Source organism: Spermophilus citellus (genome assembly GCF_964194105.1).
Source record: "Spermophilus citellus genome assembly, chromosome: 14".
Lineage (NCBI taxonomy): Eukaryota > Metazoa > Chordata > Mammalia > Rodentia > Sciuridae > Spermophilus > Spermophilus citellus.
In genome coordinates this window covers 33,965,644-33,992,937 of record NC_138194.1, presented here as the reverse complement: position 1 = coordinate 33,992,937, position 27,294 = coordinate 33,965,644, and the positions used below count along the sequence as shown (strand labels likewise).

Here is a 27,294-nt window from a genome sequence, read left to right as displayed (position 1 = left end):
AGCCCTAGTAGTGGGCGCGTTAGGATTGATGTTATTTGTTAATGTCAATCCTAATTGATCTAGGACATTTCGTCCCCATAAATTTACGGGAAGATGATCTAATACATAGGGCTGTATAGTTCCTTCACATCCTTCAGGATCCCTCCAATCTAATACCATAGCACTTCTATGGGGATTTGTTGCCACTCCTAGGCCTCGAAGCGTTTGAGTGGCTTGTTGTAATGGCCAATGTTTTGGCCATTCTTGACGAGAGATGACACTAAGGTCAGCTCCTGTGTCCAGCAGCCCATTAAAGTCATGTCCTTGAATATTTAATTTTAGCATTGGGTGAGAATCTAAATTTAAAGACAGCATAGCCCAATCTACACCTGTGGAGCCTAATCCCTTGGAACCTCTTTCTACATTACAACTGGAAAATTTATCATGCAGGCTGGGTATTATTAATAACTGTGCTATTCTATCTCCTGGTGAAATTACTGATATACCTCTTGGAGAACTAGCTATAATTTTTATTTCACCTTCATAATCGGGATCAATTACCCCAGGACTTATCATAAGTCCTTTTAGTGTAGAACTGCGTCCCAATAATAAGCCTATTGTTCCCTGGGGAAGAGGTCCTTTTACTCCTGTGGGAATGATTTGAATTCCCATCTCTGGGGTTAGTACTGCTCTGGCAGAGGCGCAGATGTCCAGCCCTGCGTTCCCTCTAGTTTGTCTGATGAGGGATTTAATGGATAATGCGTCCTGGGCACTACCTTGATGGTGCTGTTGGGTTCCTCCATTGCCCCATATATTTGTGGTTTGGGGCCCCGGGGCATTCGGCCCTTTAGTCCGTTTTTTTGGCAATGGAGCTTGATACCTTTCTCCACGATATCGTGGGTAAACACTTGGTCCTTGTCCGTTTTTTGATAACGGAATACCCTCTATGGTGGTTTGAGAACGGCATTCATTAGCCCAATGTTTCCCTCTATGGCATCGTGGGCAAATACCTGGTATTCTATTCCTTTGATATTCAGCTTTGTTAAACCCTCCTCTTACGGGGCAACTCCTTTTAAAATGTCCTGTTTGATTACAATTATAGCATGTTTTTGGCCTGGCATCTAAAGCCTGTTGTACTGCTGCTAAGACTTGCCCTTGTTCATTAATGTCTCTACATAATTTAATATATGTGTTTAAATCTTCATGTCTCCATGGTCTAATGACCTCTCTGCAGCAACGATTTGCTTGGTCATAAGCCAGTTGTTTTATAAATGGCATTATCTGTTTTGTATTACCAAATATCCTAGAGGCTGACTGAATAAGTCTATCTACAAATTCAGCGTAAGGTTCATTAGTTCCTTGTATTACCTTAGATAATTGACCTTGTAAGTCTTTATGCCCCTGTAAAGTTTTCCATGCCCTAACTGCATCTACAGCAATTTGTGTGTATACGCCAGGGTCATATTCAATTTGCTGTCTTTGACCCTCATAAGGTCCCTTTCCCAAAAGCATCTCTATATTTCTTTGAGGATAACTAGCTTCTGCATTTCGCTTAGCTGTCTCCATGCAAAATTCCTCATTGGTAACCTTCCATAACAAATATTGTCCTCCGTTTAGCACAGATCGACACATGTTAGCCCAATCTGCTGGTGTCATGTCCAAGTTGGTAACAGATTCGACCATGCTTATTGTGAAGGGAGCTTGCGGCCCATAGGTCATTATAGCCTCCTTTAATTGCTTTATTGTTTTGAAATCTAAAGCACGGTGAATTCGTTGCCCTCCTGCCTGCTCAAGTACAGGGCATGCTAATCTTTGGGGTCCTGCCTTAGAATTCTGTCCATCAACTACGGGAGTTGAGGGCCGCTCAGCGGTAGATGGAGCTGTTGGCTGAGTTACGCCCTCTGGTGATAGAACGGAGTTGGTAGCAACCTCCTGTTGTAATTCTCCACCTGATGGCTGCTTTTCCTCTAAGCTTGCTTTCTTTAAATTCTCCTCTGTCTGACTAGCTTGAGAGACCTTCTCTTTTGTTTGACCTAGCGTTTTTTCTACCATAGCATAAAAAATACTTTGAACTAAATTTCCTTATCAAAATTTGTGAGATATAGCAAAATAGTACTTACAGGGAGATTTAGAGCACTGAATGCATATAATTAGAAAAGTAGAAAAATATAAAATCAATAATATAAGCTTCCCTACTAGGTAGTCAGAAAAAAGAAGAGCAAGAAGAAGATTAACATTAAACAGGGATGAGAGGTGCGAGGGAAAGGGAGAGAGAAGGGAAATTGCATGGAAATGGAAGGTGATCCTCAGGGTTATACAAAATTACATACAAGAGGAAGTGAGGGGTAAGAGAAGAATAATACAAGTGGAAGAAATGATTTACAGTAGAGGGGGTAGAGAGAGAAGAGGGGAGGGGAGGGGGGATAGTAGAGGATAGGAAAGGCAGCAGAATACAACAGACACTAGAATGGCAATGTGTAAATCAATGGAAGTGTAAATGATGTGATTCAGCAATCTGTATACGGGGTAAAAATGGGAGTTCATAACCCACTTGAATCAAACTTTGAAATATGATATATTAAGAACTATGTAATGTTTTGAACGACCAACAATAAAAAAAGAAAAAAAAAAAGAAAAAAGAAGAGCAAATGAAGTCCAAGGTGAGAAGAGGGGAAATAATACAAACTAGAGCAGAAAACAAATTTGAAATAGAAAATCAATAGAGAAAAATCAATGAAACCCAGAGCTCTTTCTCTGAGATCAATAAAATTGATGTCTTTAGCTAAGCCAAGAAAAAGAGAAGATACAGATTACTAATGTCAGAATTGAAAGAGAGGACAATACCATAGATCCAATGGCTATTCAAAGGTCAAGGAATACCATGAACAACCTGCAAATTTGATAACCGAAATGAAATCTAACACCCATTCATGGTAACTCTACTAACAAGGAAGGTAGAGAAACTTCCTCAGTTTGGTAAGAGAACATTTATTTAAAAGCCTTCAGCTAACATCAGACTTAATGATAAGAAACTAAAAACTTCCCTGTTGAAATCAGGAACAAGGCAAGGTTGTTCTCTCTCTCCACTCTTAACATTATGCTGGAAGTCCCTAGCTGATACAATACGGCTAGAAAGAAAATTAAAGATATGCTGACTGAGAAGAGGAGATAAGGAGATACAAAGTCATCATTCACTGATGACATGATTACCCATAGAAAATCTGAAAAAAACTCCCAGAACGAATAAGCAGTTATAGCAAAGCTACAGAATATAAGTCCATCATGTTCCTGCATATGAGCAATGAACAAATAGATTTGAAATTGAAAATACAATATCTGGCATAAAAACACTAGACTAGGAGACAGAACGATTCACATAGATACACTTTTCTGATCTTTGACAAAGGTTACAGAAACGTTTGTTGGAGAAAATACAGCCTTTTAAAAAAATGGTGCTGGAAAACTATAATCTGTACATAGAAGAATGAATCAAGATCCCTATCGCTTACCCTGCATGAAAGTTAACATAAAGTGGACCTAGGAATTAGATCAGAAACACTGAAACTCCTAGAAGAAAACATTTCAACATATTGGTACAGGAATCAACTTCCTCATTAAGAATCCTAAAGCTCAAGAATAAAACCAAGAATCAATAAATGGGATGGCATCAAGTTAAAAAGCTTCTGCAAAGCAAACAAAAACATGGAGAGCCTACAGAATGGAGAAAATATTTACCAGCTACTATTTTGAATACGGGATTAATATCCTATGAATATGTGAAGAACTAAAAAATCTTAAAACCAGAAAAACAACCCAGTCAATTAATGGGCAAATGATCTAGACATTTTTCAAAAAAAATAGAAATGGCCAAAAAATAAATGAAAAAATATTCAACATCTTAGCAATCAGGGAAATTTTGCAAAATTGTGCTGAAATTTCATCTCACTCCAGTTAGAATGACAGAAAAAGAGAAGATACAGGTTACTAATGTCAGAATACAAAGAATAATAAAGGCTGGTGAGGATGTGGAAGAAAAGGTACATTGTACATTGTTGGTGGGACTACAAATTAGTATTACCACTTTGGAAATCGCATGGAGATTCCTCAAAAGACTAGGAATGGAATCACCATGTGATAACTGCTGTTTTCCTCCTTGCTATTAACCCAAATGCATTAAAATCAGCATACAGTAGTGTGGCGTATGCATACTGATGTTTGTAGCAGTGCAGTTCACAATTGCCAACTTTCAGAACCAGCCATGTGTCCATCAATAGACAAATGGATAAAAAAAATGTGTATGTGTATGCAATGGAGTTTTACTCAGCCATAAATAAGAATGAAATTATGTCATTTTCTGGTAACAGAACTGAAGAACATCAAGCCAACTGAAATAAGCCAGACTCAGAAAGTCAAGATCTGAATGTTTACTCTCATATGTGGAAGCTTATGGAAGCTGGAGGTGGGTGGGCTGGCAGAATTAGGCAACAAAATTACTAAGTATGCTATGCTCATGTATGAACATACCACAATGAATCTTGCTTTTAAAGAATAATAACAGGGCTGGGGTTGTAGTTCAGTGGTAGAGAGCTTGCCTCTCATGCATGAGACCCTAGGTTTGATCCCCATCAACACATGGACACAATATCTTTATTTTTTTTATATGTCCATCTACAATTTAAAAAAAAAGAATAGACTAGAAAGGAGACTGGTTCAGAAGAACAAGGGGACTAGTGGGGTGGGAGTGGGGGGATGAGTGATCAAATTATGTGCATGTTATCATCATGAATCCTACTATTAATGTATAATTATAATGCACCAGTAAAAATACCATTTACATTAGCCCCTCCCCACCAAAAAAGAAACACTGCAGTGTAAATCCAACAATACATAAATAAGTTCTGTATAAAGAAAATCATAAAAAGCTGATGAAAGAAACTGAAAAACTAAACAAATGAAGGCATTCCATATTCATGGAAAGTATGTTGTTAAGATGCCACTTCTTGCTAATTTAGTTTATATATTCAGTGTAAATTCCAATCAAAATCCTAACAAGTTATTGAGCAGATATTGACAAACCAATTCTAAAGTTTACACAAGGAGGCAAAGATCCAGCATAGCCAATAAATGCAGAACAAAATTGTAGTACTGTGTGTGTTAGCTTTCTGTTACTGTAACAAATTCCTTACATAAATTAACCTGAAAAGGTTTTTTGGCTCACAGTTTTAGAGTTTCCAGCCCATGACTGGTGGCCACATTGCTTTTAGGTCTGAGAGTGAGTAGAACATCATGGCAGGAGCATCTGGTAGAGCAGAACCACTTACCTCATGGCCAAGATACAAAAATAGTAGAGGGGACAAAGTTCCCTGATCCCCTTTTGATGGCATTCACTCAATGACCTAAAACCAGACCTCACCTCTTAAACTTCCCTCCACCTCCTACACTGGAGACTAAGCCTTCAACACATAATGCTTTGGGAGACATTCCACAGCTGAACCATAGTACCATAGTACTACTATGGTTCAGAGTATAAGTGACCTTGATTTGGTGATAACTTTTATGACACTAAAGGCATTGTGAAACAAATAACTGATAAGCTGGACCTCTGTTAAAAAAAACAAAAACAGGGCGGAGGTTGTGGCTCAGTGTTAGAGCACTTACTTAGCACATGTGAGGCACTATGTTCGATCCTCAGCACCACATAAAAATAAATGAAGTTATCGTGTCTATCTACAATGATCAAAAACAAAAACGTTAAAGGCTCGGGATGTAGATCAGTGGTAGAACTCTTGCCAAGCACGGATAAGACCCTGGATTTGATCCCCAGCACCACAAACAAATTTACTTCTGCTCTGGAAGACATTGTCAAGAGAATGAGAAGACAGGACACAGAAAATATTTGCACAAGACATACCCAGTAAAAGACTTAGATAAAATATGCCAAGAGCTCACCTATAAGAAAACAACAACAAAAAGATGGGCAGAAGACTTTCATACACTTCTTCAAAGAAGATATACAGATAAGTATATGAATAGGTGAATATCATATATCATCAGGAATTTTTAAGTTAAAATGAGATACGGTTATGGAATGTTGGCTAGAAGGTCAACATTCAAAACAATGATGTTACCACATGCTGGTGAGGATGTTGACCAGCAGGAAATATAATTCATTGCTGGTGTGAAATGCAAAATGGTACAGCCACTTTGAAAGACAAGGTGACAGTTTTGTATAAAAATATAATCTTACCATATGATTTAATAGTAATATTTGTTGGTATTTACACAAGGGTAAGGAACCCTTATGTCCATACAGAAACCTGTACATGAAAGTTTATAGCGACTTTATTCTTATTTGCCCAAAATAGACAACAACCAAGATGTGTTTCAGTAGGTAAATGGATAAACTCTGTTCATCAATGGAATACCGTCCAGTGCTATAGAAATGAGCTACCAGTTGGCAGAGGCTGTAAGACAGTAGAGTCTAGCATACATGATCTCCAGCCCTGTGAAGGTAGGGGAAAAATAACTGCCTAGGTGCTATGAAAAGACATGAGAGAACCTTCTGTGTGAAAGAAGTCAACCAGAAAAGGCTATGTTAGTTTAGGTGTTGACCTGGGCCTTTGAAGTACTTGCCGATGGGCTTGAGGTGATGGAAATATTCTATCCTTTTTAAAACGGTGCTGAGTCTCAAACTCAGGGTCTTGTACATACTAGACAAACACTCTACCACTGAGCTACTTCTCCAGCCCTCTGATGGAAATATCCTAGATTGTAGTGATGATTCTCGTTTCGTGAATTCACTAAAACTCTTTGAACCATGTATACTTACTGGTGTAAAAACACGCTCTAGATTATGCTCTGGGTAAAATGTTTGAAATGCTTAAAGACTTCTCCCTTGTGTGACCATTTAGGTGCTTATGGTGAGACTTACCCTGCTATTGAAGATGATGCTCTCCGTCCACCAACACAGCTGCCCTCTGCAAGGGAGCGCAGGAGGAACAAATTGAAAGGACTGGACTTCGTATGTATGAATTATTGTGCCCTCCCTCTTTTTTCCGTTTAAAAAGGCGAATGGTCTAGGTTCTGACCCATGATAAATTCCTAAGGTCCAATAAAAGAAAGCATTTGCTTTGAAAGTGAAGTGGACATGGTTCTGAATCTAGGCTCTCCCAGCAATTAACTTGATGATCTTATAGCTCCTTAAACTCTGCTGCCTTGACTACCTTATTGCCTCTTGGGGTGGTGGTAAAGTAGAAGTTCTGGAAATGGCACAGAAATCTGTCCTGTGTTAATTCATTACCCCAAGCTTCAATCCTTCTCCCTCTGGAATATATGATTTCAGAAAAGAGACTGTACTTATAGAAAGCCTATTACATTCTCTTAAGAACCTAACTAGGCTTAACTCCATTTGAATCAAGTGAATTATCCAAGGTTTATGGACAAGAGGAATGAAATTCAAACCCATGTTTTTCTCACTATTCCACAGCTTTCTGATGCAGTCAGAAACACATACAGTACATACATGTTCCAGTGTTGTCACTTTCTCATTGGGTAGGCAACTTTTGGCAGTTTCTTAAATTCTGTGTTTTTCCTTCTCTATGATCTGAAGATAACAAATGTTGACGCATTTAATACTGACCCAGGTAGGTCAGGAGCACTCAGCAAAAAACAGATGCTGCTGTGAATTAGCATTGTTATACTTATAGCTTTTCAGGTAGCAGAAATTTTGTTGCCTAGCAACCACTTATTTATTTGGGTCTCTATATAGATTTGCCTTTTCCAGATATTTCATTATGAGATCATATGTGATCATTTGTGACTAGCTTCTTTCAAGTATGTCAGTACATGATTCCTTTTTGTTGCTGAATAATCATTCTGTGTTATGTATAGTCCACATCTTGTTTATCCATTCCACAGTTGATGGATGTTTGGATTTATGCTACTATTATTATTATGTTTGCTCTTGAGTACACACCTAGAACCATTGGGTTTTATGGTAACTCTTATTCAGCATTTTGAGGAATTGCCATTGTTTTCCAAAGCAGCTGCTCCATTTTACATTGTAAACATTTTACATTGATAAAATGGCTAGCACATAACTTATTTCCTGACTTTATTATAGCCATCTACTGAGTGTGAAGTGGTATCTTAGTTTTGAATTGCATTTCCCTAATGACATTGAACATTGTCTCATGTGCTTCTTTGAAGGTATGTCTATTCAGATCCTTTGCCCACTTTCAAATTGTTTTTTGTATTATTTTAAAATAATTATATTTAAAATTGTATTATTTTTAAACATTCTGACTATAAGTCTTGAAGCAGATGTAAGATGTGCAAATATTTTTTCCCATTTGATAGGCTGTCTCTCTTACTTTCTTGGTAGTATCGTTTTAGAAGTTTTAAATTTTGATGAGGTTCAATCTTTCATTACTTGGGCTTTTGGTGCCTTACGTAAGAAACCATTGCCTAACCCAAGATCATGAGAATTTGTTTTATAGTTTGCTCTTAATGCCATTGATTCACTTTTTTGGGCTCTAGGGATTGAACTCGGGGGCACTTGACCAAACCCCTAGTCCTACTTTGTACTATACTGAGTTGCTTAGAGCCTCACTTTTGCTGAGGTGATCCTCCTGCCTCAGCCTCCTAGGCCACTGGGATTACAAGTATGTGCCACCATACCCAACTCATTGATGCACTTTTAATTTTGTTTCAGATCATTTGTTGAATCCCCCCACTCCCCCGCCCAGGCCCCCTTGCATTTTGTTTGCTCCCTATCCAAAAACTTAATAATTTCTTTCTGGATTTTTATTTCTCTTTTATTGATCTCTATATCTGTCCCTCTGCCAGAACTTTATTATCTTCAATCTGAGCCCATTGGCACAGGATTTTTTCCTTTTAGACCCTGTAATTGCCACTCTGTATCCAGTTTAGCAGCATTTCTCTTATTACAAATGCTGTATCTTACCCCTGACTAAAGTCTGTATGGATGAACATAAGAATCAGAATATAAAAGATCCATGTTTTGTTTTATTCTTACATTTATTGAGAGTAAGGACATATTTTGATTAATTATATTAATGAGTGTTTATGAAGTGTTTTTTTTTAATTACAGGATAACAATCCTAATATACCACCAGATGGTTTCTCTTTAAAATCTGTCTCCAGTATTAATGTTGATCAGCTTAGAATGAGAAATGAGGAACGAATGCGAAGACTAAATGAACTTCAGAATAAAAATAATAATGCAGGTAAAAGCTCAGTGGACTATGAAAAATCCTGTAAGAACCCTTACACCTTGGCTTTCACTGATTGTTGAAGTCCTTTGAGCTGTGTGGCTTACATTACAGTAACTATCCAGCAAAACTAGACATCAGCTGACTAATTTTACATCAGATTCTTTCTACTAGGCAAAGTATCTATTTCAGAGTAGATTCTAAACAGTTAAAATAGTTTTTGCATATGAAATATGTTCAAGTTTTGTTTTCAGCAGGGAAAATGCAGATTAGTATGGTATTGGGAAACTAAAGTGAGAGATTATCAGAAATACTTTTGAGCTTTTAAATAATACATTTTAAAGATAATACAGATAGATTGGTATTTTCAGGCTGGTATTTTCTCAAGTCATAGTAGACTTTATTATGAGTGGACTCTGATGACTTACAGGTTAAACGTTGTCATGGAGCACATGAGACAGAGCAGTTTACCTTAAACAACTGCCAAACTCCTCAGCCTGCCCTGTCATGCTATTAGTCACCAGCATAATGGAACAACTTTTAATAATTATTAGCTTTAGCAAACAGTAGAGTGGTCTTTTTGGAGAATATCTTTAGTCATACTACGTTGTAGTAACTTACTTTACATCTGTAGAATAGTAGGAATGTCTTTTTAGCTAAAAGGCATTTTCTTTACTGAGAATTGCCTCTTATAAACTGAATTAAGACTTAAAATGTTCTTTCCCAGATATATCTGTTAAGTCTAATACTTTTTGTTGTTGTTGAGGTTTTTCATTGTCTAAACTGTTTTTTATTTAACACTATCCTTTCAAATAGGAACTTTTTGGTACGATGTGGATTGACTGATCACCAAATTGCACATCTCTCTTTGCTGGGCTAATCGTTCATAGACCAGGAGATGTAAAAGAATTTTTTTTTTTTAAATAAAGAAATTGACATCATGGGGTAGGAGGAAGACAGATTTTCCTATTATACCTAATAATTCCAATACAGATATGGAAGTACAATCAAATTCAAATAATGACATGGCCTTCTTTAAGTTAGGTATAAGAATGGAAATAATTTTCTCCCAATAGTGCTTTCCCAAAAATGACTCTTAATTTCCATATAGCAGCATTAACTTTGCCAACATGCTTGTGCTTCTGTAGTCAGCTTAATGTTTGATTGAATCACCTTTGATCTTTTTAGAAGCCCTCTGGATGCTAGTGCTATGGAGTCCATTTAGTCAGTTGATCATATTTCCCCCCACAATTCTGGTCTCTTCCTGGGCCTGCTCTGCTGCCTCGGTTGTGTATGGGAGGGTTCAAAGAAAACATTCCAGTTCAAAAGATATTGTGGGAGAATGCAGAGCTGTAGTAGGCTGGACTGTAGGCTGCCTGTGTTTGTGTCACCTTAGTTGTATCTCTTTGTCTCCTGTAGATGATGACAGTTCAATAGTGGACCCTGATGACATCATGAGACACATGGGTGATGATGGATCAAACTCTGTAGCCACTGAGCCCTGGCTCCGCCCTGGCACTTCAGAAACACTGAAACACTTCATGGCAGAACAGCTGAACCAGGAGCAGCAACAGGTTCCTGGAAAACCAGGCACTTTTACTTGGCAGGGCCTGTCTACTGCACACGGTTAAAATAAATGTGTATTGAACCCTGTAGTGCCTTTTAAGGTGGAAAGAATGTTAAATCTATACCTTTAATAATATGTCCTGAGAGTTAATTACTTAAGGTCCATCTGTATTATTTTTCCATGTGATGTATATGATGTATATTATGTACATAAATAAAAGGCCATGATTGGTTTATATGATAGAATTATATAGAATTATTTTGCTCAATTTCTCCATATAATCAGGGTGGTAATGAACTCTTGGATTCAACTACCATATGTGCATTATTTTAAAAAATTCTGCTTGTCCTTAAGGCAGATAAAATGTGTACTGTAAAATCAGAATATCCTGTTACTTGCACATTTGCCATTGTTATCTATTTAAAATAACACATCTGTGACTATTCTGGTTACACATCTGTGACTATTCTGGTTAATATAAAAGACAAACATTCAAGTTATTTTCATGTCAACTACTGACTCAGTAGAAATTAAGGAAACTGTAATTATTTTACTCCTGTGAGCCATGCACTAAATGTTATGTCTTTCTGCCTCTCTTATGCCAGTGCTTAAAAAGGGTACTATCTGTCTCAAGTTACTAATTTATATGATTCAACTATTTCTTGACAGAAATAAATTATTTTTCTTACCTCTCTGTTTCTTATTTTAATGGGAATTGAGGTTTGTTTCTAGAGGCTGGAGAGGTAGGAACACCAAAGGTGAAGTGAAGGACAAAGACTGAAGTTTTGCTCCACCACCATGGACCCTTATCTAAAAGTCAGTTTTTCTAATCATTCGTTAAGTGGTACTTATTCAAATTCTGGAAAATAATTCTTAGTTGGAGTCAGGTCTTCAGCACTTACCATGACAGGCACCACTTCTCCAATAGTTTCCACAGTCATCAGTGGCAACTGATGACTGATTTGCCACAACTGTGAAATTACAGGTAATTTTTATATTCAGTGTGCTGATCTTACCTTTGCTTGCTTTATTATTAAAGACATATCAATATCTGAAAGTCCAAAGACTTGTCTCTCCTGGGGAGAGTCCTGATACCATAGCCAATAAACTGCCAGGCTGTGTGAAGCACATAATTACCCTCAGACCAGAAGGTCCTGGTGGCTCCCTGCCACTCTCAGCTCTAGCATCCCATCCATCTGGGCTTGAATCAGAGCTGTCTTACCAGTAATAAATACGGTACATGTACAAATGCATGTCCCAAGACGACATGAAAGTGAAGACCAAAAACTTTCCGTTTTTTAACACAACCCTCAAAGTATACTGACATACTCCATTTTCTTTAAAGCCATTCACCACATAACATTAACTGACTCTTAGGGGATACAATCTCACATTGCGAACTGCCCCAAAGGGAACTTGAGCGTTTTCTCTCAGCTTTAAAAAAAGATAGTGCCTTATTTGGGTTATTAGTGAATTTACACAAAAAATTATGAATATACTATGGCTTAGAGAGCAGTGTGTGTGGGAGAAACTAGTAGTCTTTTCATACTTTGGCTTTTAAGAAAAAAAATAAAACATGGGGCTGTGGGTTATGCAGGTTTTCATTGCACTAATGAAATAATTCAAAAACTTTATTGACCTATAACCTGATTAGAATATGCCAGATGAGAATATTGTACAGAAAGTTGTACAGAATTTTTTACATAGAAAACTTTACATCTGTACCATATACATTTTATCCATCTGAAAAAATTTTCTACATCCACTTTTAATACGGAATGCTTGACAATCTTGTCTTTAACCATCAGAGCACAATTCACAGTATGAATACAATTCCAGTAAATCTAACCTCCCAAACCATGCCAGATTTGTTATTTTAATATATTCAACATTAAATTCTGTACATACAATAAAATCTACATCAAGCCCCGCCACCCAAAAGAAAAGAAAGTGACAGCAACCTAGATTCATTTGCAGTGATTCAAGTTTCTGTCCATAAAGGATCATTCTATTTTAATGGCTCATCTTTAAAAGCCCTAAGAGAAGTATATTACAGGTAGTTATTGTCAGTAGGGATATTTTCTACTTTTGTTTTTCCCCCCGTCGTTGATCTTGACAAATGTCAGTCACAACAGCTTCTGGGCATGTCAAACTCAAAATTTCTACCCCCCCCCCCCAAAAGGGCAAAACTAAAATTCCACACAAAATAAAGACAAAAAGTTCAACCCAAATGTTTAGTGCATTTGACAAAATATTATGGGTGTTTAGCAATTGGATAAGAAAATAAAGAAATAAAATAAAACATTGCAGGAAGAACTATATAATGTTTAAGATTTTTATATTACAGACCTGCATCTCTGTACATTTTTCACAGAAGAATGATTACCAGAATCTCAGATAGCCTGAGTGTGCAAAAATCTTCAGAATAAGAATACCATAGTTGCTAAATATCTTTTACCGTCAACAATAATTCTTTTTCCCCCAACCCCCAATTATAAACATTTTATCCTTCAAAATACAGCTCTCCTGAGTTGTACTTCTTGCAGAAGTTCAATCTTTACATCTATAGTTCTTTGGGTAAGTTTTTCTTCCACACCTGCCAAAAATATGTGGGGCTCTCCCTGCCTCAAAGGACAGGGAAGGACCCATGAGCATAAGCTGACAGAGTTTAAACAGGCTTTCTGCTCATCATGACAAAGAATCCACCAGATCACTAAAAGGGACTGGACTGTAACAAGTTTTGATTTATAGCTCTAAGCACATTTACCAGTAACCCTCAAACACTGCAATTCTGTGAAACCATTTTTCAGGTAGGAATCCTCAGCTCCAGGGTCCTTTTAAAGAGCAGAGGGATGTAAACACCAACAGAAAAAAATAAGTTCCCATCATTGCTTGTGTAGTCCAAGTTCCTGCTCAGGTGGTTGTGATATCTGAAAAACAACTCCGATTCGCAGAAAAAATCTTCTAAGAACAGCACGAAGTTCAGGAATCAAGTCAAATTGCATAATTTCACATAAGAGAGGATAGTAGAATGATGCGTGAGCTTTAAACTGGGGGGAAAATTAATTTCTCCGTTAGTAGTGCTTACATTACAAATCAGAGAGCCTAAACTGCCTTTAGAGTCAGCTCTTGGGGGTGTGAACTGATTACGGAATATGGAGGAAGGGCTGAGTATGCCTCAAGCAGTGACTACTTGGATTATGGAACTGAAAGACTGAGAAGAATTCAACAGACTCAAAATAAACTCATTTAATTGTCTATAATCATTTTGAAAAACATTTTCCACTACATATCTTTGATAAATTTTTAGTAATTGAGCACTGTCTGTCCTGAGTAATTGCAAAAGTAAGAAACAGCTCTAGTTCCTATTCTATTTCTTTGTATCAGATATGGGTTATTGAAATTATATCTTTTGTTAAATAAAAAAGGGAATTATTAAAACAATGTTTACATTTCAGGGAAAATTCTACCTAATATTACAATATAAAATATATAAACATTTTCCAGGCAAAGCACATTCAAATTTTTACAGTTCAACTTATATATCTGTACTGAAATCTGCTACAGTTCCCTCGTCTCTGAACACTGGTCTGGTTTGTTTTTCTCTCTTCCTGCTCCTCTGTACCCACCACACAGATGGACGCAGGATGACATGCTGTGAGCAAAATAAGCAGACAGTGAATTGAGACACTCTGGGGATGGGGGAGAGTTTGGAGACCTCCAAGCTTTACCTGGCTCACAAATCTGATAGAACACTTCTGGACACAGGGATTAACACCTGACTGCTGAGTGGGATCCCCCTACCTCCACAGGGTCCTAGGGTTTGAAGTGCAAGGCAGTGTTCAATTTATTCAGGGGGTCACAGCAAACCTTGTTTCCTTATATTTAAGCTATAAGTTACTATATTCTTTTGAGTAAAATGTGTATTTTTTAAAATTTAGTTTTTAGTTGTAGTTGGACATAATACCTTTATTATTTTTATGTGGTGCTGAGGATTGAACCCAGGGCCTCGAACGTGCTAGGCGAGCGTTCTACCACTGAGCCACAACCCCAGCCCCATAAAATGTGTATTTCTGAAAACCTTTAAATATGCATTTATTTTTATAGTTATATAAATGTTTTACGTTTCTACTGGTATAAAATTTTTACATTTCACAGCCAGCTCACTAGAGCTCTGTGGTTACGTGGAACCACTAAATACCTGGAGCACAGGCCCAGGGAGCTGATGTAGCCTCAGGTAGAGGGTGCAGTGTAAAGCCATGGTGCTGTTGGACAGCTGTTTTAAAAATTGGGGATGTCAATGACTCCAGTGGTCAGGATGGGAATTTCAATGTTGGAGGAGCCCAGGAGTTCATCAAGGTGTCCTAAGGAATTCTGCTTCTTCCCCCAGTGAAACAACTGCTGACTACAGAACAAAGCTGAGCAAGGAGAAAGCAAACTGAGGAGGAATGAGGCAGATACAGACGGGCCCAATGTGCAACAAGGAGTAAGCAGCATGGTCGCTGAGAGTGAGCAACACGGGGCTAGAAACGCGACGAGGGACGCGAGGCCTCAGACTTACCCTATTATCACTGATCTTTAGAACTTTAGTTAGAAACAACAGCAGTAAGTTGGTCCAGGCTTCCCGATGGCTTTCTGATGTGAGAGTGAGGAAATAACTCAGTGCTTCACTGCAGACGCTGCAAAAGAAAGGTTTCTTTTTACATAACGTGCATACCTGCTGCTTTGTGTGTTCACTGAGAAAGAATGATTAAGAAAATTAGGGGAGTGAACATTAGCTACTAAGGAACTTGTTAGATCCCACGTGTTTACATTTTAACTAGTGTCAACATTAACATTTATATTCCATAAATTTAAAAAATCCCAGCAACTTAGGGGCCAGTCTGGGCAAATTAGCAAGACTGTCTCAAAATAAAATTTAAAAAGGGGCTGAGTAAGTTATAGCTCAGTGGTATAGTGTTCTGGGATCAATCCCCAGTACCACAAAAACAAGCAAACAAAACTAATTAGAAACTTTTTAAGTCTTAATGACTTAAAGCCAAGGTTTCAGAATACATGTAGAAGCTTGATGTCAACAGACCTGGGCTGAAACCTGGGGTGCCTCTTTCCTTCATTGCTTATTAGGCCCCAGACCATTCTGGATCTGAATAGTCTTGCCACAGTAAAATGGGAGAATACAGTCTAGGTGATTTCTTAAAATTCTAAAAAGTATTTAACTAGTCTCTAAGAAAACCTACTTCCCAAGTAGACAGAAAACTATGAGGCAGATGACAGTATTCTTTCTAAATGGCATGTTTCATTCTTAGCATGAATTCAAATTTTAGTTGTCACAAAGTCAAACCAATAAAAAACCAAATATTTTTTCAAACTAAATGCAGGAAGGCTGGTAGGCAGGCAGGCTCTCATTTTCACAAATGAATGCTGTATAAAAATGGATTTTCTAATAATATTATGAAGACCTAAAAACTGTTATCAGAAAGTCTCTAAATTTTAGAGATAAAGCTTTTTCCTTCATACTGTGTTAGACATAATCTGCTCATATGCCACCAATTGTATAAGCACATTCACCTAAGCCAGAAATGATGGCACATGCCTATAGTCCCAGACTCTCAGGAGGCTGAGGCAGGAGGATCGCTTGAGCCCAGGATTTTGAGGCAAGTCTGAGCAACACAGCGAAACTCTATCTCAAAAAAATAAGCACATTCACCTGTAAGACTGTATTTAACTTTTGTAGTTGATCTGTAAAATAGGGGCTTCCAGGCCCCAAAGGTTCAGCTACCTTCTTGATCTTGTCATTGTCCCTTTCCTGCTCTGCGCCACGCAGCCACATGGATCAAAGGCAGTAAGCAGTCGAGAGTCTTACTTTAAAAGCCTCTGCTGGACCTCTTCCCAGGCACTGACCCGGCTCTCATCCATGTACATCCGGAAGAGAATGCGCAGCCCACAGGCCAGGCTGCTTGTCTCCTGCTTAAGAAGGTTGGGCTTGGACTTGCCTTTGAAGCCTGCAGAAAGGGAATGTTTCCAGGATTAGACTGGAAAGGTATCTTACTTAAAAGCAAACAGCCCGTTGGGAGGCAAATTCTCTGTGCATTCAACTGTTGGCATCAGATGTCTATAAAGCAGGACTGCCCTGAACCACAGCCCTGTGCCCTTATAGAGCTGATATAAGATTTAAAACAACTTGTGGCCCGGGAAAGTGGAACCCTTCAAATGAATACATCTGAAACCCTGCAGTCAAAGCTGCAGAAGTACAATGAGGTCTGCCAGTGGAAGGGCTCCCACATGAACAGAGCACTGGGTGGGGTGGAGGAGGAAGAGGAATACTGTTTGAATACCAGAAGTGCAAAGGGTACAGTATGTGTGGAAGCCTAGTCACTTTTGCAGGAACAGTCCCAATAAAATGGTGGCAATAATGCGAAGAAAGAAGAAATTAAAAATAAGTACAATCTGTTCCTTCTGGAAGTTAGGTTATAAAAGGAAAGGATGCAAAAGGCATTTTACATTAAATAAGCAAATGTAAAGCACCAAGCACTCTACTTGATGCAAAATTTGATGTTAAGTAAACATCAGCTCCCTTATTTTTCCATATTTTGCTGTTTCTGTGTTGTTCTAATAGGTACCAAATAACTATTTCTTACATAAAAAATTAACAATGTCAATGTACTTGATAAATTAACAAATTTAAATAAAAAGTAAGCTTTATCTAAAACAAATACACCTCCGGATCCTAGTACATTCACTTCTGTCCTGAGGTATGGCTAACTCCCAAATAAAAAGAAGTCAAGTATGTATGCCAGATTTCATGGGCAGGGTCTTCACACATCATTTTTCTTTATAAAAGGACAGCTTTTTATTTTGCTGATGAGTATCAATAGGAAGGCCCACGTTGGATTCATAAGATGAAAGAACAATCAGTCAAATCAGTCAGTTAAGAAGGGAAGAGGCTAAACACAGGGGAAATGAATCTACCCAGGTAGTTATTTGGTTTATTGTTGACTAGAAAGAACCAATTACATGACTATTATTAACAGACCTGAAGTGAACAATCTGTGAGTCTGGATAGTGCACACACCTCCAGCATATCCTTTCACAGTGAACAGGACCATGTGGGACCTGAGCAACTTACCTGCTTTCCACAGAGCAGTTCTCTGTTCATTGTTGGAATTGAATGCTTTTGCAAATCTATGTGACTCTAATAAGCAGTCTAGTAGTTTAAAAAGTTGCTGTGATGTTAAAAAGCGGTACATTCCTTGGTCTTGTGTATCAACTCGAACATCGAAGTCCACTGCATCTCTCTTTGAAAAACAAACCACCACAGCACAGTCATCACAATTTTAGTAAATTTAACACTGAATATCCTCCCTCAAAAACCTGTTTTCATGTAGGACATGAAAACTCAATCTGTTCTATCTTAGAAGAAAAAAGGGAACTGTCCACCTTCTGTTATGCATCCTGATCACCAAGCACCCCTCCAGGCCCTATGGTCACTGGTCACTATGCCTATTTCCAGTCCTCAGGGTTCTCCTTTCTCTTTTCAACCACAAACTTCAACAAACTCCTACTGCAATATACCAACCTTCTGGTATCTGGATCCCACATGTTTTGCCCTCTCTGTTTACCATGAATAGACTCTGGATGGTGCCTTCTCTACACAAGGTACCATCCCCAGTCACTCAGAAATACTGCTGTAGCAAACCCCCACTCCACACCTGCCACCACTCAGGTTTTCTCTCCACTGGAAAACTCTCATTATACATAGCACATATTGCCATACTGCCCAACAATGCAACCCTCTCTTGACCTCTCATGCTTCCTCCTCCAGCTACCACCCCATTTCTCTCTGTACCATCTTCACAGCAAAACTCGTGGACACAGTTAGCAATGCTTGCTGTCTCCAATGCTCTTCTTTTGTACATATTTCAATTACTCTCTTGTCTTCAGTGCAAAACACTGAAGACAAGTGTAAAACCTTGACAGTGTAAAACACTGTCAAGGTCACCACATCCTCCAAATTTAGAGAGAGCAATTCTCAGGTGTAATATTATTTGACTTGTCCAGAGCATCAGATCACATCCTTCTGAAAACTTCTTTATTCGACTTCAAGTATGACACTGACAGTTAACTTTCCCCAATTCCCTGATTCTCATTCTTAGTCCCTGACCCTCCTCCCTGCTATAGCCATTCAATGCCTTGTGATATCAACCACTCTTGAGGTTTACAGAGACGTCTCTGTGACGAAGGTCCTCCAAATTAAATTCCTAGTCTGGCCTCTGCTTTGAAGCCCAGGCCAGTAACACTAACCTCCTTACTCCTACACATAAAGTGGTTCTGTTAGGGTCCTTACCTGGGCTGCAGCTAAGTTTTCCGCATCTTCCTTCTTACTTGTGGCTGGGAAGAACACAATGTTGTCGATGGTCTGGATAAGTTCCAGCTGCACAACACATTTAATCAACAGGGCAGCAAACAATTTTTGTTCTGGAAATTCTGTGAGGAAACCCCCCCCAATGCACATGCAAACAAAACATTATTTTGAATCCTTTATAATTTCTATGACATTACAATGCTAAGGAAACATTTAATATATATGCAGGTAACCTGCACATATCACACTGAAAAGGACATACTGCTTTAGTACATAGGCATTAATGTTTAATCAATATCTAGATACATCTTAGAAAAGTAAAAGTTTAAATAAACAAAAATACCCTACATGATTTAGGATAGTGAATATGGTCAAGCTGGTTCTACCACCAATTTTGAAATAACATTCAGGATATTATTGAAATAAATGTAACAAATGGATAAAAACATAAAAATGTAAATAGCATTTACTACAAACCCAAGTCTCACCTTTGAAAATAAGTAATATACAAACTTGGACCATAAAAAAACAATAGGAACCAGATCTACATGAGATAGGAAGTAGGACATCCAAGGATTTTGATCAAACTATGCGTAAGTTTAGCCATAGAATATTTCATTTGAGTTTAGATTAGGAGTTGTGGCTACACCTGTCTTATTTTCAAATGGATCCAGCAGTACAGAAGTTATAAAAAGTTATGCCAAGTACATTACTACAAAAATAACCAAGTAAAGAAAGCTTGGGAGGCTGAGACAGGAGGATTGTGAATTCAAAGCCAGCTTCAGCAAAAGCAAGGCAGTAAGTAACTTGGCGAGACCCTGTCTCTAAATGACTTCTTTTCTTTTTCCTTGGCTGTAACACAAGTTACATTCCTCTATGCTGAACAAATTTGCTCTACAGGGCAGTTCTGACAACCCCCAACCTTAAGGACAATTTCATTAGAAGAATATTCCATTTCACTGACCATGCAGATACAGAAACATGAGGTTAGGCAAGAAAATTTAGCTACCATGCAGCTGTGTATGGCAACACCGCCTAGTGGCCCTAGTGAGGGCAGAAAGACCCAGACAACAAGACCACACCTCTATCCTAAAGTCTCAGGGCAGCTACCTAAGAGGGACAGCAGGTCAATCAGTTTCAAAGTAATGGTTCCAGCTCTGGATAACTTAAAAATCCCTCAGTTTCTTTCTACCATAAAAGGTATTACTACAAATTCTCTTTTTCTAAAAGTAATTTAAATTTATTCTTAAAATAAATTTAAATTTAGGGGCTGGGGTTGTGGTTCAGTGGTAGCGCACTTGCCTACCATGTGTGAGGCACTGGGTTCGATTCTCAGCACCACATACAAATAAATAAAACAAAGGTCCATCAATAATTAAAAGATATTTTTTAAAAAAGTTAAAAGAAATAAATTTAAATTTAAAATAAATTAAATCCATTCTTATTGAGGTCATTAAAAAAAGGTCCCTTTCCAGATATTTTTCAGGAAGAATGTTCAATTTAACAATTGATTTTTACTGCTAGATCTCAAGTTAAAAAGAAAATTATAACAAAGGAACCCACAGGTCTACAAGGTTAGCTCTTCCTAAAGTACAGTCTTCATCTTCCTCTACTACAGTCACAACTGACAAGGTGCACTCCTTCCTTCATGTGTGTCATAAAAGCACCTCAGTCCCTGGGACAAACTCCTAGTATTACTTGACTCCAGAGAGGACTTAGCAGCAGGCAGATGTCTAAGGAGATGTGTCATCTTTAGTTCCAACGTGTGCTGCTGGTGGATGTTAAGAGGTTTCAGCAGCACCCAAGCATCTAGGTGCTCCTAGCAACTGAGAGTTTGACAGATAAGGCTGCGCTGTGACTGAACAGGGAAGCTGCCTTGCCACACTTTGTGGCAACTTTTGAAAACTGACAGAGATCCGAACTATAGTCCACCAGCAGGGACCAGAAGCAGGTCTGCGGACAATATCTATTTGGACGAATTCTATTCATAATAAGGCTTGACAGTGCCAAGGTTATATCATATGACTATTTCACTGGGTCACCACAGGAGAGAAAACAAACCAAAGTAGATTTTAACTACATGGGACTGCAGGTACAGAATCAAGACTAGATAGATCAATGGTGTTTTCTGAAGGTATGTAGAAAAAAATGAGGCAGTTGCCTTTCAGACAGTTGAAGTACTATGCTGCCATTCTCATCAGAGAAACACCCCCTGTAAAAAAGATGCCACGGGCTATAGGAAACAGTTTGATGGTTATTCACAAAGTCAAACAGAGAATGACCCAGTAATTCTACTCTTCATCTGCAGAAGAACTGAAAACAGGTACTTAAGCATTATTTGTACATGAATGTTCACAGCAGGACTATTCACAATACGAAGGTGAAACAAACTCAACATCTATCAGTGGATGAATGCACAGCCAAATATGGTACCTACATATATACACATATATAGTGGATTATTATTCAGTAATAAAAAGCAATATGTTAGTGATCCATCGTACAATAAAATGAATCTTAAAAACATAATGCTAAGTTAAAAAAGCCAGATACAAAAGGTCAAACATTGTAGAATTCCATTTATATGAAACATATAGAACAGCCAATCCATAAATGAAAGCAGAAAGGTAGTTGCCAGGGGGTAGGGAAGAGGAGACTAGGGAATGATTGCACAATGGTCACGGAGTTTCTTTTTTGAGATGAAAAAGTGTTTGAGAACTAGACAGAGGTCACTGTTGCACAACATACTAAATGTACTAAATGTCAATAAATTGTTTAAAATAGTTGCTGTTTTGTGAATTTAACCTCAATTTTAAAAAAGTACTTAAAGCTGTCCTGTTCTTTTCTAAGGAAATGACAGTCTTCCCCAGGGGTTATTTTCCTGCAGCAAATGAAACTGAACCAATTTAGTAAAAGTGAAGGAGATTCCCCTTTTTTTAGAAAAGGTGACAGGACTAAAGGTGGCCCTTGGCTTCCTATGTAGATCTGTGGAATGGGCAACAGTGTGGCAAGACTTTGATCCTTAGAGGTGGGTGTTCTTGCCTAGAGAGCAGGGGTCCTTTATTAAGTGCCCTGACAGATGGGTAGAAGGCGGCAATGTTGGACCCTATCTGTACAGATAGAAAATGGAGCTGACATATGGAGAGGATGCAGAAGGAAAACCCATGTTCTCAATATAAACATTAGCCAAATGTATTGCTAAAATGCAGAAAAAGCTGATATTGCAAAAGTGTTAGTCTGGTTCTTGGATAAAAGAATTTATCTGTCAGTGATGTATGTCCAAGTCGGGGTAGGTACAGTAAAGAAGTGGCTACATAATCAATTATAGCATATGCTTATTAATATTAAAGTAAAATTTAAAAGTTATCCCTTAGCTACATAAAGACACAACTTATTTTTACTAAGAGAAATAACTCACTTGCTGTAGATTTAATTTTGCTGACTTCTTCATTCACAGTAGTGACAGAAACCAATGACGCTTGCTGTCTATTATCTGCAGATCTTGGCTGAATAGAATCATGTATATCTACAGATTTCTGTGATATTGTATCCTAATAAATAAAAAAAAATCAATGTTAAGCACAGTGAAAGGATGAAAATATTATTACACCATTCTAAAAAATTATACTGTGTGTATGTGTGTGTGTATATATATACATAAAAAATTATTATTTTACAGTGATGGAGTATTATTTTTTACCTCTAATTTTAGAAAGTACTCCAAAATGCACAGCAAGAAAATTCACCTAAGAATTAAAGTTAAAAAAAAAAAGGTATCACTGTTTATTGGCAAAATTTTAGTAGTATAGAGAAGAATACAAGGAAGAAAGGGTAAAAGAAGAAGTGAGTATCAGAAATGGTGGTAGCAGCAGCAATTAGCAGCTCAGGAGACCAGAAGGTGAGAAAGTGCTATAGCATTTGGAGAAGTCTGTGAGCCAGATTTGGAAGCACCCTGTGTCACCATTTTGGATCCTGGACCAGGCACAGACACAGTGTGGCTTTACCCACATTACTGGATTTAATCCTCACTAGGAGCCTTACTGTGCCCAGAGGGTGAGTGACTTGCTGAAGGGCACAGAACTAGACCCATGAGGAGTCAAGATTTTGTTTGGACAGAATCAAAGCCTACACTACAAATTCTATATAGTAGCAGGAGCAAATAAAACATGAGTGCAATTTCATTTTGGGCTTGAAACAGATGTCCTAAGAAGTGGTGGGATCTGTGATGAATAAGTAGCTTCACTAGATCAGCCATGGAGCAATGTGGGCCCTGTATACCAGTTGTCATAGTTCCCAAGAAAAATTCATCAGAATGTTATTTTTCTGTGAAATCTAAGTTTCAATTGTTGACAATTTCTTAGAAAATTTAAAAGCTGTGGGGAACAAGTCAATGGGTACTACTTTGCTATATTATGGTCTCCTGGGCTTAACATTCAAGGGTATTAGTAGAAATTTGAATAAGGCCTGTTGTTTCAGTGATTAATAATTACACTGTGGTTGTGTAAGACATCTTTTTCCCCCCTCAAGAAAAAAAAAAAAAAAAAAAAACTAAAATGGTTTCAGCATTTTTCAGAAGGCATCATATTTGCAAATTACTTCCAAAGAATTTAGTAAAATGTGGGGAATGAAAATAAAAAAGGATGAAATGATAAAAAGCAACTGAGGTAAAATGATAACATATGGAAAAACTTGGTGGAATGATTAGTTTTGTCAGCTTGGCTAGGATGTAGTACCAATGTCCTATATACTTACCTCAGCCAAATACCTAAGCCAAATAATTAAATTAACACTAATTCAAGGATTGTTCTGAAGATATTTTATAGATGTGGTTAATATTCATAGTTAATTTAAGTAAAGGAGGTTATTTCTCAATTATCTGGAAGGGCCTCATTTTAAGGTGTAAACTAAGATTTTCTTGAATAAGAAAAAATCCTGCCTATGAACAGCAGCTTCAAATCCTGTTTAGTTTCCAACCTGCTGACCTGTCCCATAAATTCCTTCCCACTTCACATTGTTTCTCTGGTAGAATGAAAAAGATTCTGATATCATGCAGTGGGGAGCTGCTGTAACAAATATGTAATAATGGGGAAATGGCTTTGGACTGGATAATGGGGAAGGCTCAAAGAGTTCTGAGGAATTTAACAGAAAACGCAGAGACTGCCTTGAAGATACTGCTGGTAGAAATACAGACATTAAAGGCAATTCTAACAAAGACTTAGAAGGAAAAGAAATGCACAGTAGAGAAAATTTCTTCTATCTTTGAATATACATGGTCAAGAACAGGATATTTATAGAAATATATAAGTTAATAGGTGCTTCTGAAGAGGTAACAGAAGGAAATCAGGAACATGTTATTGGGAGCTGATGGAAAGGTGACCCTTGCTATAAAGTGCCAGAAAATTTGGCTGAATTGTGTTGTACTGCAGGGCTTGGAAAGCAAAATTTATAAGTGATCAGGATGACCAGATAAAGATATTTAACTGAGGATATTTCTAAGTAGTTCTAAAGGTATGGCCTTATTTTCCCTTGCTACTTTGAAGTAAAGTGCAACAAGAAAGAGATAAGCTGAGTAAAGAACTGTTAAGCAAAAAGGTACTAGCACCTATAGTTTGGGAAGATCTCTCAGCCTATGCAGATTGTAAAGATACCATAATTAGGAAATGCAGTGTTAGGACAGCATGCTTTGAAGAGAAGGCCAACCAATGATATGGATAAACCAGTAATATGGTTGGACAACTTTCTGTTAGCAAGATCAGGTATGTTACTAACAGGTCCAAATGAACATCAGAACTAAAGCCAGAAACAAAATACATGGAAAATAAAAAAATCTCTAGATAATCTGTTTAAAAGAATGGATGCTCTTTATATACACAGGAGACCCATGAAGATTTTGAGAAAGACATACAGGTAGAAATAAAACCAATCTGGACTGAAATAAATAGAAATGGATGAAATAAAATTGCCAGACTTCTAGGATTATATCAGGAAATGGGATGACAGAACTACTTGGCTGAAAATATGTACTAACTGAAAGAAAAAGAAGGAATGGTTCAGTGAGGAGAGCTGCAGACCCAGAGGAAAGAGCCATGAGAAACGCCAAGGAAGGATGAGCAACCACAAGGAGTTAAAAAGAGGCAAAGAGTATTCCTTTTTAGTCTTCAGAGGGAATGTGGAAACCCTGCTGATTCCTGATTTTGGACCTTTGGCCATTAGAACTTAAGCAACCAAGTTTGTGGTAATTTGTTACAGCAGCCCTAGAAAGCCAATACACTGGATAAAGGGTATACTGAAAATTCTTGTACTGTTGTTTCTGCAACTTTTCTGTAAGGTAAAATTTTATCCAAATACAAATACTATATAAAATAAGACCGAATAATATCTTCTAATTGGCATGAAAATCCCTATGGAATCTGGTACCTGCCATTCATAATCCTTGAAATCATTTTACCCTATGTCCTATATTAAAAAATAATTTTAAATGCCCTCTGCTTGGCACGTAGGAGTTAAACTGTAAATTTACCAACAGGAAATTTAACCTAACAGCAAATTCATCTCTCTTTCCAGAAATGAGAGAAAATAATTTCTTTTATAAATTACCCAGGTTCAGGTGTGTTGTCACAGTGGTAGGAACAAGACAAGCACACTTACATGTAGAATTTTATCCCTGATAAAAGTACTTTTACCCCTGATAAATAACTACTTACCAACTGCTTGTCACTCACGGGTGATGGAGGTGGGGGAGCAGTTTCTCCAGAAGTAGGACGCCAGGTCAGAAGCCTTTGAAAAAACAAAATCACAACAATCACTGGGAGGGTATGCCACATTACATGTCCAACGTATTTTGAAAAAAACATGAATGTGTCACAAGACTATGCTGAAAAGCATCTAGTAAAAAGTTTACAGTATGTATTTCTAAAAGTAGTTAAGTAGTATCTAATTAGTAGCATCTAATATATTAGAAGGATAATCTGGTTATCAGTTTTACTATAAAATACACTTTGTGAAAAGTTTCAAGAACTATTCTGAGTATTACTTTCTTTAAATATTTTCCAAGGCAAGATTTAAAACCTTTAAGACTTTTCAAAAAACTTTATAGAATTAAAAAAATCATAGAACTCTTCAGAATCTATTAAAAAGTGTAAAAATACATAAATTAACATTTGGCCCAAATGAGAAACTAAGTTGCCAATCTCATATTAGGTGTATAAAATGGAAACATGATTAAGGGTCAAGTTCTTGTTTCTGAGGAGGAGCCTGTGAGGAATGGAGTAGAAAAGTCAGCCAATAGATCACTGCAATTCAATATAAAATGCAGTACAGATATTTTTCTATTAAGATGTTTATTAGGTGATACTTAATGTCATACACACACACACACACACACACACACACACACACACACAGATATATGTGTATATGTAGTCCTGAAAATGTAACTTATTACAATAGATCTAATTCTTACACAAAATAATGTAAGGGCTGGAGATGTAGTTCAGTGATAAAGCTCTTGCCTCACATGCACAGGCCCTATTTCAAATATATAAAAGTAAAATTGCAAATAAAAAAGAATATACAGCCCAGTTAGTTTTTGTAAAGATATCATAGTGACAACTGCAAAGCAAGAATTCATATTACCTTTGACACAGGGTCACAGGTCATAAACTCTGACAGACATGCATTATTTGTCAATTATTCACATTGTTCTAACAAAAAAAGTGTACCAAAAAAATAAGAAAAATTACCCAAAATCTAGAAATAGGTGAAAAAAAAAAATCACTGTGTGCCCTTTCAGAGTCACCCTACCTAGAGACTGCTTTTTTAGGAGTATATTTCTTCTGTTTGAAGTACTACTGATTATGATATTTACAAGGAAATTATAACACTGCAAACATATAGAATGCATTTCAAGAAGCTTAAAAATCTGGACTAATTACTAATTCTCATATATGGTTTTAAATCAGTAAATATCTGTGTGTCTACTTAATAAGATGTTTTAAAGAAAAATCTATCTGTAGATTTAAAAATGATAAATATAAGGTAAAACTACATACAGACAAGACATCTCCAAGATTGAGCTGGCCAGTAAGCTCTAATCATCAGTCCTACAAATAATCCAGGTGCTAAATAGCCAAACTCTGTCTGAATTCCACCCC

The 27,294-nt window shown here is 37.4% G+C and overlaps 2 protein-coding genes across 18 annotated transcripts in view; one reads left to right on the top strand and one right to left on the bottom strand.

Moving 5' to 3' along the window:
• The window catches only part of CSPP1 (centrosome and spindle pole associated protein 1), a 152,768-nt gene extending 141,543 nt beyond the window's left edge, over window positions 1-11,225 (top strand). For all 13 annotated transcript variants that reach the window (XM_081266447.1, XM_081266454.1, XM_081266444.1 and 10 more), the window contains 3 exons: window positions 6,891-7,000; window positions 9,092-9,227; window positions 10,632-11,225. In XM_081266447.1, coding sequence (XP_081122573.1) covers window positions 6,891-7,000; window positions 9,092-9,227; window positions 10,632-10,843 — 458 coding nt within the window. In that variant the 3' untranslated portion in view covers window positions 10,844-11,225. The remainder of the gene's footprint in view (window positions 1-6,890; window positions 7,001-9,091; window positions 9,228-10,631) is intronic.
• A 1,167-nt stretch (window positions 11,226-12,392) lies between these two features.
• Window positions 12,393-27,294, bottom strand: part of ARFGEF1 (ARF guanine nucleotide exchange factor 1) — a 112,095-nt gene continuing 97,193 nt past the window's right edge. For 3 of the 5 annotated variants that reach the window (XM_081266438.1, XM_081266439.1, XM_081266441.1), the window contains exons 33-39: window positions 25,846-25,918; window positions 22,560-22,692; window positions 19,124-19,263; window positions 17,906-18,074; window positions 16,643-16,781; window positions 15,341-15,458; window positions 12,393-13,829 (exon numbers count right to left, since the gene is read on the bottom strand). In XM_081266438.1, the coding sequence (XP_081122564.1) occupies window positions 13,665-13,829; window positions 15,341-15,458; window positions 16,643-16,781; window positions 17,906-18,074; window positions 19,124-19,263; window positions 22,560-22,692; window positions 25,846-25,918 (937 nt within the window). In that variant the 3' untranslated portion in view covers window positions 12,393-13,664. Of the gene's footprint in view, window positions 13,830-15,340; window positions 15,459-16,558; window positions 16,782-17,905; window positions 18,075-19,123; window positions 19,264-22,559; window positions 22,693-25,845; window positions 25,919-27,294 lie in introns of those variants that run through there. The other 2 variants (XR_014018803.1, XM_081266440.1) reach the window with 2 other exon arrangements.